General features: G+C 44.0%; 2 protein-coding genes across 3 annotated transcripts; both read right to left on the bottom strand.

Annotated features, from left to right (window-relative positions):
* Positions 1-1,906: 1,906 nt before the first annotated feature.
* Positions 1,907-7,380, bottom strand: LOC130172738 (zinc finger protein 236). Of its 2 annotated transcripts, none has more exons than XM_056381639.1 (3): positions 7,321-7,380; positions 3,816-6,323; positions 1,907-2,949 (listed from the first exon to the last, which is right to left on the bottom strand). In XM_056381639.1, the coding sequence occupies exons 2-3, from the start codon at positions 6,297-6,299 to the stop codon at positions 2,608-2,610; spliced, it is 2,826 nt and encodes a 941-aa protein (XP_056237614.1). In that variant the 5' UTR covers positions 6,300-6,323; positions 7,321-7,380; the 3' UTR covers positions 1,907-2,607. The 2 variants fall into 2 exon arrangements, with proteins under 2 accessions (XP_056237614.1, XP_056237613.1); XM_056381638.1 differs by lacking the exon at positions 7,321-7,380 and adding an exon at positions 6,682-7,310.
* Positions 7,381-7,648: 268 nt separating this feature from the next.
* Positions 7,649-17,100, bottom strand: ntd5 (ntl-dependent gene 5). Its single transcript, XM_056381640.1, has 8 exons — positions 16,953-17,100; positions 15,456-15,590; positions 14,794-14,985; positions 10,548-10,671; positions 9,965-10,041; positions 9,026-9,208; positions 8,567-8,764; positions 7,649-8,314 (listed from the first exon to the last, which is right to left on the bottom strand). The coding sequence occupies exons 1-8, from the start codon at positions 17,017-17,019 to the stop codon at positions 8,232-8,234; spliced, it is 1,059 nt and encodes a 352-aa protein (XP_056237615.1). The 5' UTR covers positions 17,020-17,100; the 3' UTR covers positions 7,649-8,231.
* Positions 17,101-17,557: the final 457 nt, after the last annotated feature.

A 17,557-nucleotide genomic window follows, 5' to 3' on the forward strand; every position in this document is an offset into this window, starting at 1 on the left:
GGTATCAATTAGGGGACCAGAATCTGTTTTGTGTCAATTTATTCTTTTTTTTCCTGACAGAACAGCATTGATTTAATGGCTGAACCCTCGGAGTGACCTTAACAATATGTTGGTAGCACTTCAATGAGCTCCTACATCCTGAAGGTTAAGAGGAGTTGTTAGTGAGGAGACCATCTTTTATGGAGTAGTGGAGTTAATGGTCTCGTTGCCTTGCAGGGTATGGTAATGACTGTATTGAGTGGGTAAAGTCTTCTATTGTGGTATATGTATTTTTTGTAACATGATATCAACAGACAACATATAATGATACAGTCAGACTAAATAACCCGATGAGGATATTTGTCTTTGGTACCCTGTGGAATCTATTCCTCAGTGAATACACCGGGCACACTACTGTAAGCTAAGGTGCTAAACAAAGACAAAAATTAATGCATAAAAAGTTCCCAAAAATGAACCAAAATTAATCCGGAAAAACAACCTGGAAAAACAAAGTATTTCAGCATAGTGATGCAACAATCCTGTAAATCCAGTGTCACCATAAACAAGACATGCTCATGTATTTGCAACCTTGCCCACAGTGGCACAAAACACCTGGAGATATTCAAGAATATTCCTCCTCTCCATACTACCTGTTACCTTCCTACAGCTACACACTGCAAACCCTGAGGAGATCCCCTCCTGACATGGCTCCAGTAGAAGAGATGTGGGTTAAAGGTCAAAACAGTTCTTTTATTGTGCAAAAATGATTTCTGAAGTTCAGCTGAAGCTAATATGAGGTTTTAGTTAGTCTCAGTCTGACTCCCCCTTTTGTTTCCATGCAGTGTTTCCTTGTTGACTTGTGGCAGGAGGGAAGAAAAATACTGAGTGAATTTTACTTGTTTTGAAAACTCAGACTGTTATTAGACTCATATTAGCTTCACACGAACGGGTCACTTCAATCGAAATCGCTTTAGGAAGGGATCTTGCCGCAGCCAGCATGTGGACAAGAGAAACAATTAGAGCGACTAACACAACTAATAAACTGGTCCATTAAATGTGTAGCTATCTTACAATAAACAGCAACACAGTTGATAATGTGACATAGTATATATTGCCATATTGTCGAAAAACAATGTTTATTCTATAATTAAAGACACTCCGTCTGTGAACAACATGGATTGTTAAAGGTAAAACAGATAAAGTAAAACATGCATTAGATGTGTGTTTTTATGGTTGTACTGGAGCAAACTTTACTATCTCAAAAACCAGACCGTCTCTCAGCAGACTGCTCGGTTAACCTTTGCTCCTGACTCTCTCTACGCCTCTCTCCTTCCACTGACCCTCTGGAAAGGTGTGTTTGTTGTTTCAAACTAAAGTACAATGGAGTTCAGTGCAGGCCTTTCAGGATGCCGAAGCGTTTCTGTCCGCACAATGGCCAGAGCAGAAGTAAGGAATGGGGCAGCCATGAGGACCCAGTTAGGTCATTTGAGCGATACAGTATTTAATAACTTATCTTGAGCTTAGCTCTGTTAGGCTTCCTGGCTTAAATGGAGCAGAAAATTGAGAGAGTGCAAAAAACAGAGGACTGTCTTACAAACTCAATTACTCCCTGGAGGCAGTCCAAGTGGTCAGTTTGCATGCACCAGCAGATATATATCAGGTATCTTTTCTTTTTTTTCCTTCACAAAGATCCATGGAAAGTCTCATCTTCTGTGATTAATGTGGAAAAGAGAATCAACTTAGAGAATAAGTTCAAATCAGCAGAGAGATATGGACCCTGGCCCTAGTGATCATTATCAACACGAGTCATATGTTAAAGTAAAATCCTTTTTTTGAAAAACCACATTAAATATACTTAGATTCTTTTAACATCTGTATGGAGGAGACACCAAAGTGGAAGCAGAAGTAAAACAGGACAAAGACTGAGTTACAGTTTACAGTCAAAATTTAATTCAAATAAGTTAACATAATTCACATAAAACAAAAGAATCCGAATATAGTGTTTATGTTAGAATAACTCAAACATTTGGTCAAACTCTTACATGATATGGATTAAATACATAAATTGACAGCTGCAACAAAAGGAGTAAGCATCTTCATTCACAATGTAAAAAAAAAGTGAGTATTGAGTTCAAATAAAACAAGTGCAAATGACTCACAGTGTCTCTGACGGTAAGAAAGATAGATTACATCTTTCACATAAGATAGTGCAGCTCTTACAAATAGTACTCTTTATATATACACAAGTAGAGCAGAGAATAGTCTAGAGTAAATAAATTATCCTTCTTTTCTGAGCACTTCAGGGTTTTATCAAGGATTGTATGTGAATGCAACTTCATGGGGGCAGGTTAGAGCTTTCCCTTTTATATTTGCAAATTTTTTCATATGGGAAAACTAATTCTAAATCATATGTGACTTTGAAGGCTGTATTTTTGGCCCATTGAATGGAATGGGAATAATATACATTCATATAAATAAATTACCATTAAAAACATTGAAATAAATATTGCAAGTGCTCCCTTCTTTGAACGTAAATTAATGAGGAAAGTTTAGTGTCTAATCATAGTTAGATGTGACCACCCTGCCAACACGTCTCTCCTAACTCCCTTCACTTCGGAGTCAAACTCTTTAAGTTTCCATTTCAGACTCTGAGTTATCCAAGTTAGACACAGTGGAGCTGTACCATTCTGCGCTCTCCTCTTCCTCCTGCACTCCAGATACGCCGCCGCCTCCTCTGTCCCTCCTCTCATTCAGCATCTCCATGGCCACTTGGTGGTAAGGATGTTTGCGTTTGGTGTGTCGGCGTAGCGTGTTGCGCTCGGCGAAGCGCGTGTGGCAAAGTTGGCACTGGTAGGGTTTCTCTCCAGTGTGCACCCTTTGATGGCGCTGGAGCTCGCCGGCCTCCCTGAAGCGTTTGGCACAGATGGGGCACACAAAGTTCCTCTGGCCTGTGTGGATGTGCTTGTGTCTCTGTTGAGCAAAACAGTAAATATCTTAACACTTATTAAAGCAGCTATAATCAATAGTTTTATTGAGTGCTCCTTTGTGAAAGGGATCGCTGAACCTACAGAAAATTACCATCCCACCCAGCTCTATGGAGATAAACAGCATCTTTCAAAGCGTTGTTGGGATTTCACAGCAGCTTTACTGTTTTGGTTCACTCTCCGCTGCTCTCATTGCATCATTGTGACAAAAAGCCAAACCTGCCCGGCGCCAAATTTATCAGCCAGATGACTCCAGATGACTGCTAATGTTGCGCTGCGTGTGCTGCATGTGTAAATAGTAATATAAATAATATTACTATTGATATATAAATAACTTTTTCTGACAAGTAAACCATATCAACTGAAAAGTGTGTCAGAATTATCATTGGCAGACAGAAAAAGAATCGGCTATTTTGATAATCACTTAATCATTTTAGTAATTTTTCAAACAAAAATGTGAAATACTTACAGGTTCTAGCTTCGTGAAGGTTTTCTGTTTTTCTCTGTTTTATATCAATTGGAAACTGAATCTCTTTGGGTTTTGGACAGCTGGTTGAGACAAAGCCAGTCGATGGAACAGGTCCGTTTTGGCTCGGGGAAATTGTGACGGGCTTTTTTCCACTAATTTCTGAATCGATTAAGTGATTAAACTAGAAAAATACTGGCAGATTAATCAATGATGAAAATAATTATTACTTGAAGTCCTACTTCACAGCTTGTTTCTGCTGCTCCCAAGTGGCCAAGAAATTACGTAACTGTCACTGCACTAATAATTTGTGACATTTGTTCAAGTGACTTCTGTTATTACCAACGCTGCTAATGAAATAAAAGTTATAATTAGCCGACACTGACCTGCAGATGGCTGGAGCGTTTGAAGGCTTTGCCGCACTGCTGGCAAACGTGAGGCTTCTTCTGCGAGTGAGTGATGGCGTGGCGCTCAAGGTCGGAGAGGTAAAAGAAGACCCGCGGGCACAGCTGGCAGTACAGCACCCTGCGAGAGCCCATGTTGTTGGGTGACGCTGCTGGAGAGAGAGGATCCAGCGGGTCGAGGGGGTCAAGTTTGCCAGAGGAGAGTATGGGTCCAATGGGAGGGGAGGGTGGAGCAGCCGTGTTTGAGAAGTAAAGATGGTCATCCAGAGGTAAGTGTTCTGAGTGCAGGTCAGAGGGGTCAAATTTGGGCTCTGAGGCTGGTGACTGGGCTTCTGCCTCTGAGCTAGGCTGAGTTAAGGGGTCATAGGTCAAACTAGCGGATTGTGGGTGCGGAGAGGATGCTATAAAAGCTGATGGCTTGTTGTTGTCATTTGAGACTTCTTCAGCAGGTATGGCTTCACTTCCAGGGTTTGAATCGGAAGAGCTGATCTGAGTTTGTGTGATGGGAGTCATGCTGTGGTCATTCTGGAGAGCAGGAGTGGACGAAGGGACGGAGAGAGAGGTGAGAACAGACCCGGAGTTCACGTTGTTCACTCGAGACAGGATAACAGGGGGATCGTTGGCACCCAGTCTGATGACGGGGTGAGACAGCGTGTGCAGAGGGGATCCCAGTGTGCTGACCTGACCAGAGGACAAAGGGAGGGAGACCGGGGCTGATGCTGCAGTGATCTGGGACAACTGACCTGTGGACGGGTCGAGGACAGCGATAGGAGTGGAGGTAGCGGCAGAGTCACCAGAGGCAGAGGGCACAGAGGAGAGGAGAAGAAACATGGGGGTGGAAGCGCCAGGTGAGGTCTGAGTAACAGAGAGGGGAAGCGAGAGACCCACCGGAGCAGAGGAGAGCTGAGGAGAGGAAGAGGAGGACGACAGGAGGAGAATGGGAGCACTGGTTGAAGGGTTTGTGAGGATCTGGATGGGCTGGCTGGGGACTGATATCCCAGAGGAAGGGGACAGAACTGCGTTAGCCTCCTGAACAGCTTTAATGCTTGGCTCTGCAGCCTTTGAGGGATCTGAGTTAGTGACCAAACTCATGAAGACGTCTGGAGCTTTTGTCTGATCGACACCTACTGATGGTGAATCAGTGTCAGGGGCTGGTGAGGGGTAAAGATCATCAGAAGGTGCATTTAGTGCATTATCTAAACTTTGGCTGAGGCTAGGATCTGCCGACTGCGACGACCCCTCTCCTTCTACCTCGGCCGAACCGGCCTGATCTGACTGAGGATCGTCCGACGTGGAAGCGCGGACCTGCGGCACTTTGAGCCCGTCTGGACTGAGAGTATACGGGATTCCCTGGTCGTCTATGAGAAGAAGGTTTTCAGTGTCAACGTCTAAGGAGGAGAGGGAGGTGAAGACAGAGGTAGAAAAGAAAGAGGGGGACAGAAGCGAGTCTTCAAGTGTGTCTGCGCCATCCACACGAGGCACAGAGTCCTCTACATCATCGTCGTCCTCCTCCACTATGTCTCTGTCTCCTTCTCCCTCGTATTCATCTACCTCCATGATCAGCGAGGTCTCACAGCCAGAATCATCCAGAAAGCGCCCGCACCTCCTCTCTTGACTCTCTCTTTTCTTGGGCAAACTCAAGTCCAGTGGTTCCGTCTGATCCTCCACTCCCGCCTCATCAAACGTCTCATAAGACTTCAAGTCCATTTCTTGCAAAATTATAGGAATATTTCTCTCAATTTCTCTCTCTGTAGTTTCCTCTTTAATTCCCTTCTGGCTCATTATTTTAACTGTATTGGTGCTGCAGATCAAAGCAGTTTCTGACCCGTCAGTGTGGATGATTTTAGTATCCAAAACATCTCTCTGTTTGCACATTTTACCCCTTCTCTCGGCCTCCGTCTCATGGAATGATACTGCTTTAGGTTCTTCAGTCTTTAGATGAGTGATGTCTTTGAGCTCTCCTTCATTTTTAACAGCAGGTATTTGGATTTTACTTCTGTTTTTTCCTGTGATCACAGTTCCAGCTGAGACCAAAACAGGTCTTCTGAAATGTGAGCGAGCAAAGTCTTTGGTCAGGCTGATGGCGGAGTTTGTGATTGGCCTCTTGCACCGTGGGGGAACAACAATTTTGATTCTGATTGGTTGGCTCCGCAGAACAGGCACTCCAGTCTTTACTGTAATTGGCTGCCTGAACCCACCAATCTTACTTATTTCCTGAGAGGCTGGCTTAGAATTCCCGCCCACCTCTGGCTTTTTCCCATTGACAGAAGGAACATCTTGTCTGATGATGGTCACTGCTGCTTTGACAGGGCATGGCTGGAGGTTACCTGGTACAGTACTGAGTGAGGTTTTGTCCTTTGGGTCCGAAAAACCCTCTGTCACTGGCCCTGATCCCTCTGCACACTGGCTGCCATTTTGGACATCCAGGCTGCCACTGGTCAGGACTGAAGCCAACTGAGAATCCATTTTGGGGCATACCTATTTATATTTCTATAAAATAGGGATAAAATAATAAATTAAAAACTCAGAGTAGCAACATCTGAATAAAAATAAACACATTTCATGGTGGAAGGGGATTAAACATATCCTGTGGTTGGCTGGACAAACTAAATGTCTGGTCATTATTGGGGTCAAGTTTATTGCAAAGAGCCAATAATCAGCACTGATTTTGTGATATTACTAAAAGCCTACACATGAAGCAGATTACCCCCCCCCCCCCCCCCCACCCCCACCCCAATCCCTCAGTGCGAAACTGATGAGCGACTCACATGCCCCCCCTCCTCAACACAACACCGTCCTGTAATTGTGTTGGTTACCTCGCATGATCCTAAATTATAGCTTTTCTTACCGAGGGGTCGAGCGGAGTCGCCGATCATTCAGAGCAACACACTGGAGCACCGAAGGGTCCGACTGATGTGAGCGAAATAACATTCCCTCTCATACTTCTTCTACCGTTCACATGCAACACTGATAATAAAAAACGCTTCATTTTAAATTCGCCTCAGAACATTATTCCTACGCCGGCTGGTTTGCATCACTAGCCTGTCCTAATATGTGTCTGGGGATAAACCGAGGAGCACTGTGTCCGTGGAGGACGCCATTACGCACAGTCCTAGGTCCGAAATGCCAGTATTATTATGGTGCGTGTGCGCCGTGACAGCTCTCGGACCTGGGACAACGCCATCACTAACGCGACGCTCGGAGCAGAGAAACATGTATATTTACAGACAATCGCGGTGTGGAGCGGATCCTTCCCTCAGCACCGGAGCTTCCTCGGACCTACAGCCAGCCATTTTAGAGCCGAGGGTCCGAGACACCGAGAGCGCAACCCGGCAGCGTTAGGACAAACTTTCCCTGCGCGCTGTCATTTATTCCAGCCCTGCTGTGAGAGCCGGCGTAGGACGCGCCGGACACGCTTTCGATACATTTAAAACTGTATTTTAAACTATACTCCACCCATACACTCGCTGCATAGGGACTGGCTTACCCGAGCTGTGGATATTTCCGGAGGACCAAATATGACTGTGCAGTGTAAAGGGTGATGCTGCGAATGCTGAGGGAGGGAGGGGTCAAGGGGAGTTGCTATGGTGTCGCAGCCTACCGGGTCCGACCAGTAGCCATGTTCAGCCTATGAGTATGGTTGAACCTGCAGCCTGCTCAGAAAGGCTCCGTGTGCGCCTGAGAGTCACAGAGACGGGGGGCAAAGATAAGAGAGGCACAAAGAGGATGGAGAGAAATGAACTTGAACTCACACAGCAGGATTTATGTGCAATAATAATAATAATTTAAAAAAAGGGGGGAAGCCAGTGAACAAACCGTTTTGACATTATTTTATTTCAAATCACTCACATCATTAAAACTTACAAGCCTCAAGACTTGATGCGTCAGGCATTACAGAGGGAAGAAAGATCACACAGTGAGATATCACAGAGTCGAGTCATTATGTGTTAGGCTACATGAAGCTATCATCACTGGCATAGCATGTATTAATGCATTATATATATATATATATATATATATATATATACATCATCATCATGGAGGCCTATGAATTACATCTACAGAACCACTGGCTCAAGCTGAAGGAGGATCAAAGTAATACTTGAGATTATAATTACGCTTGCAGTTTGATAGTGTGCAGGAGAGAGAGACAGAGAGACAGAGAGACAAAAGGCCATGATGCCACAAGCAGAGGATAGACAGCTTAGCCTGCTGATCCACAAGAGCTGTGAAAAAAAAAAACCAACATGTCAGCGTCTAATAGACCATAATGGCAAAGCTGCAGAGTGGAGGAGGACTGCCCCTAGGTGACGGGGTGCTGGTGTGTGTCGGGAGGTTTTTCATATTGTGACACTGTGTCATGAGTGTTGGGCGGGTCGAGGTCAGACGTGCAGGTCATCACTCCACGTCAACAGGCTCACACGTTTCAATCTCTGAGACCAGCCGATGAGGGAAGAGTTTGTACTGCAACCACGTGGGCTCTGAAAAACAGAGAAGGTGCACGAATATTACAAGAGTCTCCAAATGTGAAATATACAAATAAGTTCCTCTCATGTTCTTTTGACTGTATGTGTATGTGTGTGTGTGTGTGTGTGTGTGTGTGTGTGTGTGTGTGTGTGTGTGTGTGTGTGTGTGTGTGAGTGTGTGTGTGTGTGTGTGTGTGTGTGTGTGAGTGTGTGTGTGTGTGTGTGTGTGTGTGTGTGTGTGTGTGTGTGTGTGTGGTCCTGGATTACCAAGGTAGCAGGCTGGTGGCTCCAGTTTTCCATCAAAACAGGTCTGGAATGCAGTGAAGCTGCAATGCTTGTGAGGATGTTTGCAGTAGAACGCCACGTTTTCCCCGTGAGGAACCATGGCATCTGTCACGTCAAACGGCCAGCGCTTCATTTCACCAATCACCACACGGCTTCTTTCAGCGGGGATGAGACAGCGAGCTGAGAGAATGATCAACAAGGTATCCAAGTATGAGTGTACACGTACAAATGCTGTATTGATCCTCATAAAATTCTATTTACAGATACATATTTGCATGTTTCTAGGCCGTGTTTATGTAATGTTAATTTTCACACATTGAATGTACAATAAGAACTTAAATGGAAAGTTTTTATTTCTCTAAATAAAACCCCCTTTAGATGCATTTAAATACAGATTTTGTTGTTGGTGTTTCTAATTGAAACATCCAGGATCTCCCTCACCTCTGCAATGTGGGGGTGATGCACTCCAGCTGCCATTCGACAGGCAGGTGACCTTCTGGGGTCCGTCCAGGAGGAAGTTTTTTTTGCAGAGGTAGTGGATGTCAAAGTCAACCTCATATTCAGTCTTCTGGACAGCCACCACGTAGCCCTGCTCCACATCTGGAGGAGGCTGGCAGTACACTTCTAAGAGAGTGGGGGAAAAAGCAGATTACCCGGAGTTCCATCTTTAAATAATATAACACTAGAGTTACTTCAAAGAAGGACGGAGACATCGTTGCTCAGTTACTGCTCAGCTGTTGTTTCCTGACACTTTACCTGCTGCTGATTGTTGGTTTTAAAGTGTAACTGAAGACTTGGAAAAAAATCTCTCTGTACTTTTTTTCTTCCCTTTGTCTTTAAGCACCTGTCTCAATGACTTGAGAAGCATCCTGCAAGAATTTCCCATTTCCCACTGTGGAGCAGGCCATGCAATTCCAAGTTTAGCCACAAGATGGCAGTAACACACCGTGAAACAGAGCAGTAGATCTTGGAAAGCTGTGTACTTCAAGGGGTTTGTGTGTTTCTGTTTGTCTCCTTCTTTGATTCACTCTTTCTTACATATCTGATCACACACACACACACACACACACACACACACACACACACACACACATGAACAAATGCACACTACAAATGATGGTGAAAAAAACCAAAACAACATTCCCTCCCAACAAGACACACACACATTTGCAGTCTCTTGTTTCACTGACTCACACATCATCTTCTGCTAACCTTGAAAGATGCATGAAGTCATACTGAGTGTAAGGAGGATGTAACACACACACACACACACACACACACACACACACACACACACACACACACACACACACACACACACACACACACACACATGCTCATACACATTATGGTCAATGCAAAATACTACTACACACTTACTTTTGCAGATAGGGTGAGGATACTGCCAGGTCTGATTGTCCTGGCAGAAATTTTCACTACTCCCCACTATGTCTGCTCTGTAGGAGAGAAAAGAGACAGTGATGGAGACAGATGGCAGCGTGACATTTACAGTATTGACAGCTAAGGAGCTTCATCTAAATGAAAGTGATGAAAAAAGGTGTAAATGATTCCTTTTTCCACTCCGTCTCTCTGTCAGAGTGTCTAAATGTTGTGTGCACAGTTCTGGCTGACACATTCACTCAGGCTCATCTTTATCGTGTGAGATGAGTCAGTGTGTAAAGGGGAGTCAATACAAGATTAGACTGTAATGACCTAGTTAGCTCAATGGAGAGATCGTCAGCTGGGAGATCAAAATGAATTCCCTGCCATTCATCGCACATCACCCGTCGTTCCCCAACACCTCTCCTGTACTCAAGCCTTCGCTCCACTCCCTGCCTCCTCTTCACACTCCATCCCCGTCCTCTCACTTCCTCCATTTCTGCCTTCCTACCATTTCAGGTTTTCAGAGCCGTTGCCCACGCACTGACAACATTAACCTCCCGTCAGTCCCCCACTCTCTCACCCAGACAAGCAGCTGTAGCGAATGGAAGTTCCTACAGTAGCGTCACCCTGGATGCTGAAGGTGTTGATGACTTCCTCGGGGAGAGGGCAGGTTTGGGCAGCAGCAGTTTCTGGTGTCTGAGTCTCTGAAGGGTCAGAGAAGAAAAAGGAGGTGAAAGACTGGTAAAGACAAATGAGCAGTGTTGGAAGAAGTATCCAGATCCTTTATTTAAGTAAAGCAGTAAAACCACACTGTAAAAAAAAAAAGTAGCAGCAAAATCTGAAAATGCCTTGAAGTGCTGTTCTGTTATATAATATAATAAATGCTGATGCAGTAATGTGTAAGCAGCAATTTTACTGTGTAGTTGGTCAAACTTTAGCTCATTTTCTATATACTCTGTATTAATTGGTAGTTCATGTGTGTGACAGTGCATCATATTTATAAGCTCATCATATTTTATGTTTGTAAAATATTAATTCATAAAGTGACTAGTTAAAGTGCCTCACACAGATGAGTGTGATATTTATTTCTCTATTTATTCTCTGTATTTATTATTTTTCAGTTTCTATATTTCTCATAATCAGAGTCGCCCTCTTGACATTTTGAACACTGACATTATTGCATGTTTATGTCGATACAGAACCAGAGGTGCGATGTAACTACGTTAATAACATTTACTCAAGTACAAATTAAAGGTACTTGTACTTCACTTACTTTCATTTCATGAGACTTTTACTTCTTCTAGCAAACTATTGTTAGAAGTTACTTTACAAATGAAGAATTCAACCTACAACATTTGTGAGCACTGTACTGTATAGACCTACTTATACTAGCAGATCGATGATACATTTACTTTACTTAACCAACATTTTTGATGCAGACCTTTATTCTTGTAATGGAGTATTTTTATATTGAAATTATTGATATTGCTACTTTTACTGAATACCTTCACTGCTGCATTTCCCCTCTCTTCTACCTACTGTTGCAAATATCGTAGGCTACTGGTTATTCTGCTGCACTGGTTAGTTTGTAGAGTAGGTTTGTGCAAAACTGAAATATTATACATAGATGAAATGCATAGAGGAAACTACCCAAAAGTATCAAGTGATCACAGTGAGCTCCACCTTGACCAGCTGCTGCAATAAAACACTGCTTACACACCCTGCACCAGTGGTAATTACTGCAACAATGAAACATGCAATAATGTATATAACTTTCAGAGTCCATCATTCTGCATATTGGGTACTTCTGCTTTTGATGCCTTAGGTACCTTGTGGATGATACTTGAATACTAAATACTATTATATCCTACTCAGTGTGTATCTAATGTGCATTGTGATTCAAAGAACTCAACACTCACAGAACCCACCCACAGTACAACGACACAGAAAACACATTATAATCAGCAAATACTGTAACTGATGGATATGGTCGAGAGCCAGAAGCAGGGAAGACAAAGTGAGGGAGGATGGAGGGATGGAGTAAGAAACATCCATCCTGCTACCTCATTTGACTTGTATTAACCAAGGTTTCTATTTAGTTTGTGACCCGCAGAGGCGTTTCACCTAATGTCTTGTTCTATTTAAGTTGAAATAACCCTTCTTAGATAATAAATCAAAGTTCGATGAGCCGGTGAAACGGGCGCCCAACACCTCTCCGTGCTCACAGCTATATCTGTGATTGTATAACACCTGGCACAGTTCATTCCTGGAAGTTTGAGTACCTCACGCTGGTGGAAATATATATATCAAGAGTGGTGCTTGGAGAGAGGCTGGAGCGACCCGAGCTCCATCAAGCGCAGGGTTTCGGAGCTGAACGTGGCTTTGAAAGGCAGAGACAGCTCTTGCCTGAGGGCTGTCTTAGGCATCTGAAACCGAGAAACGTTAATATAAGAATGTAAAGGGACCTATGGGAGAGGGAGAGTTATGAGTCTGTTTGGCTGCGGATGAGAGCCCGAAGCCGAGTTCTGTTTTCACATACCGCCCTTCTCCTGCCTCGCACTGCTGCCACCCACACAGGCTGCAGCACCAAACTGCTACGAAGCAGGTATATCGAATTCATCTTTTAAAACATGATAAAATAGTGATTTTGAATGAACAGCAGCGTTAAATACACAGCCCTCTGATTGAGACCAAAGACGTAAAGGTCCAAACAGCCACCATATGAGCCCTTCTTGTGTGTTTTAACTCACAGAAATACACACTCAGACATCCACACACCACAAACTAAATAGCCTAGAGCTGCATGCTTGTCCTTGGCTCTCATTGTAGAGAGAGACCTTATCAGAGGCCTCAGATGGAAGAGGATGAGAGGAGAAAGAGATGAGAGGAAGAGAGGATGAGAGAAGAGAGCAGAGGAGAGGAGAACAGGGAACAGAAAGGCCTGGAGCAGCAAGAGAGCTCTCTGACTCTTCTGACTGTGATCTGTCGCCCACACACACACACAAACACACACACACACACACACACACACACACACACACATACACACACACACACACATGCACACACACACACACACACACACATAGAAACTCTGTGACACATGTGCAATCCGCCCACCCACATATACACATCTAATGTACACAGAAAAAAAACCTACCTCTCTACCTCTCTCCACACACACACACACACACACACACACACACACACACACACACACACACACAGAGTACACACACATTCACACTCGCACACAGTGTGCACGCAGCTCTGTGCCACTTTGACAGCGATCTGCCGCCCACTGCCTCTCAACAGGCATGAAGGAGCTCGACTCACACTCTAACACACATGCGAAAGGACACACAATACAAACGCTCTCATACGTTCAAAACCCACCTACCTTCTGCCTGTCTCTCAGCAGGAGGATACTCTACGAGAGAGCTGAGAATCATATCCTTATTTCACATCTCTGAACATATCAAACATCTCAAGGGTGATACCGGGACCCAGCTGTGTTGCGGATTCTTTGGAGAGCAGGTTTACTGTAGCTCCAGGTGTGTGATTAATGCAGCAGGAATCAAACGTTGAAGCCTGAAATTGTATTGTTCTTACCAGAGCTGACAGGCCCCACACAAGTAATAAGCAGTACGTACTTTCAGGTGCTGTATCTTGATGAGATGTGTCTAGATGCTAAGAAATATTGATGGCTTTACTTCATGTACTGCTGTGCAGCCTCATGGCAGGGTGGTAGAAGTAATAAGGCTGCACAGCAGGAACACAATTTGCCTTTTGTGAGCCACCTATTCAGATTTTACATATTTGTTCTGTATTGAGAGAGACAGAAAATTGAAATATTTCACCGTGTGATTATGTCAGGACACAGTGGTTGGTTGAAAAATAACATGAATCACGGCTGGTTCCAGCTGCTCCTGAGTTTGTCTGAATTTGTTTACAGCTCTGTTCTGACCCCCGTGGCCTAAACAGGTTCATATTTACCGGGTCACATGTCAGTTTTAGTTTCAATTACGAGACTGCAGAAGACCTATAGCACATAAAACACTTAAAAAGTAACTTATAATCAACTTATCATGTAAGATTTTTGTTGAAATTGTGTTCACAAGGTTGCATTTTGATCATAGCCTGTTGTTTAGTATGTAATTTGGGTTTTGTTAGGGTTCGGGTTTCTTTTGTCCACCATGGAATTACAAAACATAAAGCCTTAAAGGCTAATTTTGTCTACAGGTAGATTACATAATGCAAGACATTACAATAACACCACAAACTGTGGCCCAAAAGATGAACGGATTGTTATTGACACATACAGTGGCAGAAAGTATAGATTTGTGAGCTGCCCTGCACTTACACACATGCATTGCATCTGATCTGCATGCACACATGTATTCAGCTTTTATCTCCTCTTTAAACTTATCAGCAGTTCAAGAGTAAAACCTTCAGACAGCCAATATGAAAAGCTCTGGTTGCTATGGTGATGAGGAGAATAGGTCCCAGTTGTGCAATGTCTCAGCCGACACAGTCACAGAGGGGTTTCATTCCTGAATATCAGTCTGTCTCTCTCTGTCTTGTATGAACACAAACACAAAGAGCTGTGTTTATTCCTCGACCATCACTGACCGACACACGTACTGTGCACATGCAGCGTACCTGTCGCCTTTGTTAAAGAAAAGAAAGAATACTGAATTTGAGAAACAAACAAACACCACAGCATCCCCCGCCAGATGTTGATTACCTGTGGTAGAAATTCTTGGTTATGAAGGGACCTGAAGTGGAGAGTGAGAGAAACATTTTTCTGTTGAACTCAAACCCACCTGTGCAGATGGGCTCATCCCCACTCCACTGTCGGTCACCTTGACAACGGCGAATAGTGGCATCCAAGCCATTGGGCAACGTGAATCCAGGCTTGCAGCGCACTTCCAGCAGGGCAGAAAAGGAGTGAGTGGGAGAGAGGAGGCGAGCTGCTGACTTTTCACTGAGGGGTAGAGGCCAGGCACAAGTACGACCTGAGGAGGAAAGAGATGATCCGGAGGGAGGAGAGAGGAGAGCGAGCAGGAGACAGGAAACAAAACATTTCTCAGAATGTGCTGGATCGTTCCTTGTACAAGAGAAATGAAATGGTTAGCGTTAAAACCACTTTAAAAGAGCACTAATGAGGTTGTATAACTAGACTGGATCCATGCACAGTGCCCCCTTTTACAGTGCACAAGCATAATAAAAAGCTTGTGTTCAGCACTGGCATGGGGTGCATTTTGAGCCCGGATTTTGTGCATGACCAAGGCTTTTATTTCATTTTCCAGGAAGCAAACACACACACACACACACACACACACACACACACACACACACACACACACACACACACAGATGTATGTTGGCACAGCTGGGTATACGCACACACAAACACTTTTAATGACTGAGCCCAGAGTGGTGTTCACAGTGGCAAGTGAGGGCACACATGCATACAAATAGTTACCTGGAGCCACACAGCTGAGACCACACTGGCCGTCACACAGACACTGGCGCTTGATACCGCAGTCTTTGTCAACTTTGCAGGGCCGAGGACACGTCCTCCTCCTCTCCTCTCCCAGAAGTCTCTCCGGACATGACCCTGTTGTGATACCACACGGACTGTCACACTGCCGCTGTAATTGTCCCTTTGTTTACTTCTACTCCATTTGCGGCCCCTTGTAAAAACCGCAAACACTAAGGGCCATAATGAGAATTTGTTTGCGGATTCTTCTTTGTTTTCTGTTTGAAGGAAAGTAAATTCAGTGCGGGCGGCCGGGCAAACATTTGCCACCCAGGTTGCCAGAGGAGGATTTCGGTGGCAGCCATTCACCTATCAGTCTTTTTTGTATAAAAGTGAGTGCATAGTGATTACTGTGCGTGTTCTCAGCAGAGAAAATGTCTAAAATGCAATTCATATTTGAACAGGATCAGTCTGTGCTGAGGGTACTCTAGTACCTACAGCCCCTCCTCATTTCCCTCACACATATGTACTCCACCACACATCATAAAACCAAACCCTCCACTTATTTTACATTGCACGCTGATATCGACACACCCTCAGTGCCCAGAACATTTGAGGGTGGAGTGGTGGGAAGGAAAAGGGGGAGACCGAGTGGGTTCCCCTTTTTTCATTTCTGAGAATGAAAACATGTGTGATACTGTATTCACTCTGCCCTCAGCACGTGTGACCACAAACACACATGTGCTGAGCTTAAAAAAACACACATGATCAACCCAGGGCAGCGTTGAGACACAGTGTACAGTACGTACAGCACATACACACAGTACCTATGATATTAGAAATTTTATTAATTATTGCAATTAATTGAAATATAAACCAGTAATATGGAAGGTCTGGAATCTCCTGTGGAGGTGTGAGAAAGGTCAGTGATGATCCAGCACAGATAATGCATTCAACAAAATATATATAAACCGTTCACCATGACTTTGTGCAACCAACATTTGCATTTTGAGGGAAAACTGGTGGCTCCTTATTAATTAACAAAACAAAAACACAAGTAAATGTACTAAATAATTTTACTTGACTTGACGTGACTTCCCCATCATTTACTTTATATGACTGCCAATCCAGATTGATGGTTTTTTTTCTTATTCAACATGAACATTATTGATTCAACCAAGTGCTTTTCAATCAGGAACAAAAGTGCACACAATATATTGCACAGGCTCGTCCTTAATTAGTGCAAAGGATTAAATGCATGTTTGATTAATTGCACAGTCCCAAGTTGGCAAAATAATCATCTTTACGTTAAAATACAATCTAAAGTGAAACAAAACTTGAGGTGGGAAGTCCAGCTGGTCAATAATTGCACTCAATTAATATATGGTCATTCCTCATGTGTGTCCAGTTTTTAGTGACGGTTCAGCTGTGTTGGTTGTGTATGCAGGGATCTTTGTGAGGGTGAGTGATGGGAGTGACGTGAAGAGTCAGAGGACTTACCTGGAGTCTGCAGAGACACCGTTCCAATAAGAGCCCACAGGGACAGCAGCAGCAGTGCACAGTCCATCCTTGAAGCCTGGCCTTAGACGATATGAGGGAGGGAACGCGCAGACACAGCATTTTTAAGGAAGGGGGAACAAAGGGTGGGAGAGGGGGGAGAGGAAGAGCCGGGGAGGGAGAGAGAGGGAGAGTGAGGGAGAGGGTACAGCCCTGGAGCACACATCTGGTTCGCGTTGCAGAGGAAAGAAGTGAGGAAAATTCCAGTCTGAAGGACCTTTCACCTATTTCTGTTGAGACAGCAGATAAAGGGGATGACACATACGTGGCTGTTGTCCAAGCTAATAGTAAACAAACGGAGTAAACAAAACAGGAAATGCCATCAGTGGAGGAAATTGATAGGTTTTACCTGATGCCATGAGTGCAACATTTTTCTCTCCCATAGATCCAACCATGCAGCGCAGTGTGACATATGTCTTTAATTCTTTAATTGATGTTAAGGCCATTACACTGGTTTTTCATAGTGTAATCATACTCTTCACAGTTAAATGGTCTGTAATATTCTACCCCAGCTGCACTGAGGAATAAATCCTGTTTGTGAGCACTTT

Source organism: Seriola aureovittata, chromosome 7, assembly GCF_021018895.1.
Source record: "Seriola aureovittata isolate HTS-2021-v1 ecotype China chromosome 7, ASM2101889v1, whole genome shotgun sequence".
In the NCBI taxonomy this organism is placed as follows: Eukaryota; Metazoa; Chordata; class Actinopteri; order Carangiformes; family Carangidae; genus Seriola; species Seriola aureovittata.

Coding starts and splice junctions, on each gene's coding strand:
- LOC130172738 (XM_056381639.1), bottom strand. CDS start 6,299: ATGGATTCTCAGTTGGCTTCAGTCCTGACCAGTGGCAGCCTGGATGTC. Junction 2,950..3,815: donor AACGCTCCAGCCATCTGCAG/GTCAGTGTCGGC, acceptor TTTGCTCAACAG/AGACACAAGCACATCCACAC.
- ntd5 (XM_056381640.1), bottom strand. CDS start 17,019: ATGGACTGTGCACTGCTGCTGCTGTCCCTGTGGGCTCTTATTGGAACG. Junction 14,986..15,455: donor TCTCAGCTGTGTGGCTCCAG/GTAACTATTTGT, acceptor TTTCCTCCTCAG/GTCGTACTTGTGCCTGGCCT. Junction 10,042..10,547: donor CGCTACAGCTGCTTGTCTGG/GTGAGAGAGTGG, acceptor TCTCTCCTACAG/AGCAGACATAGTGGGGAGTA.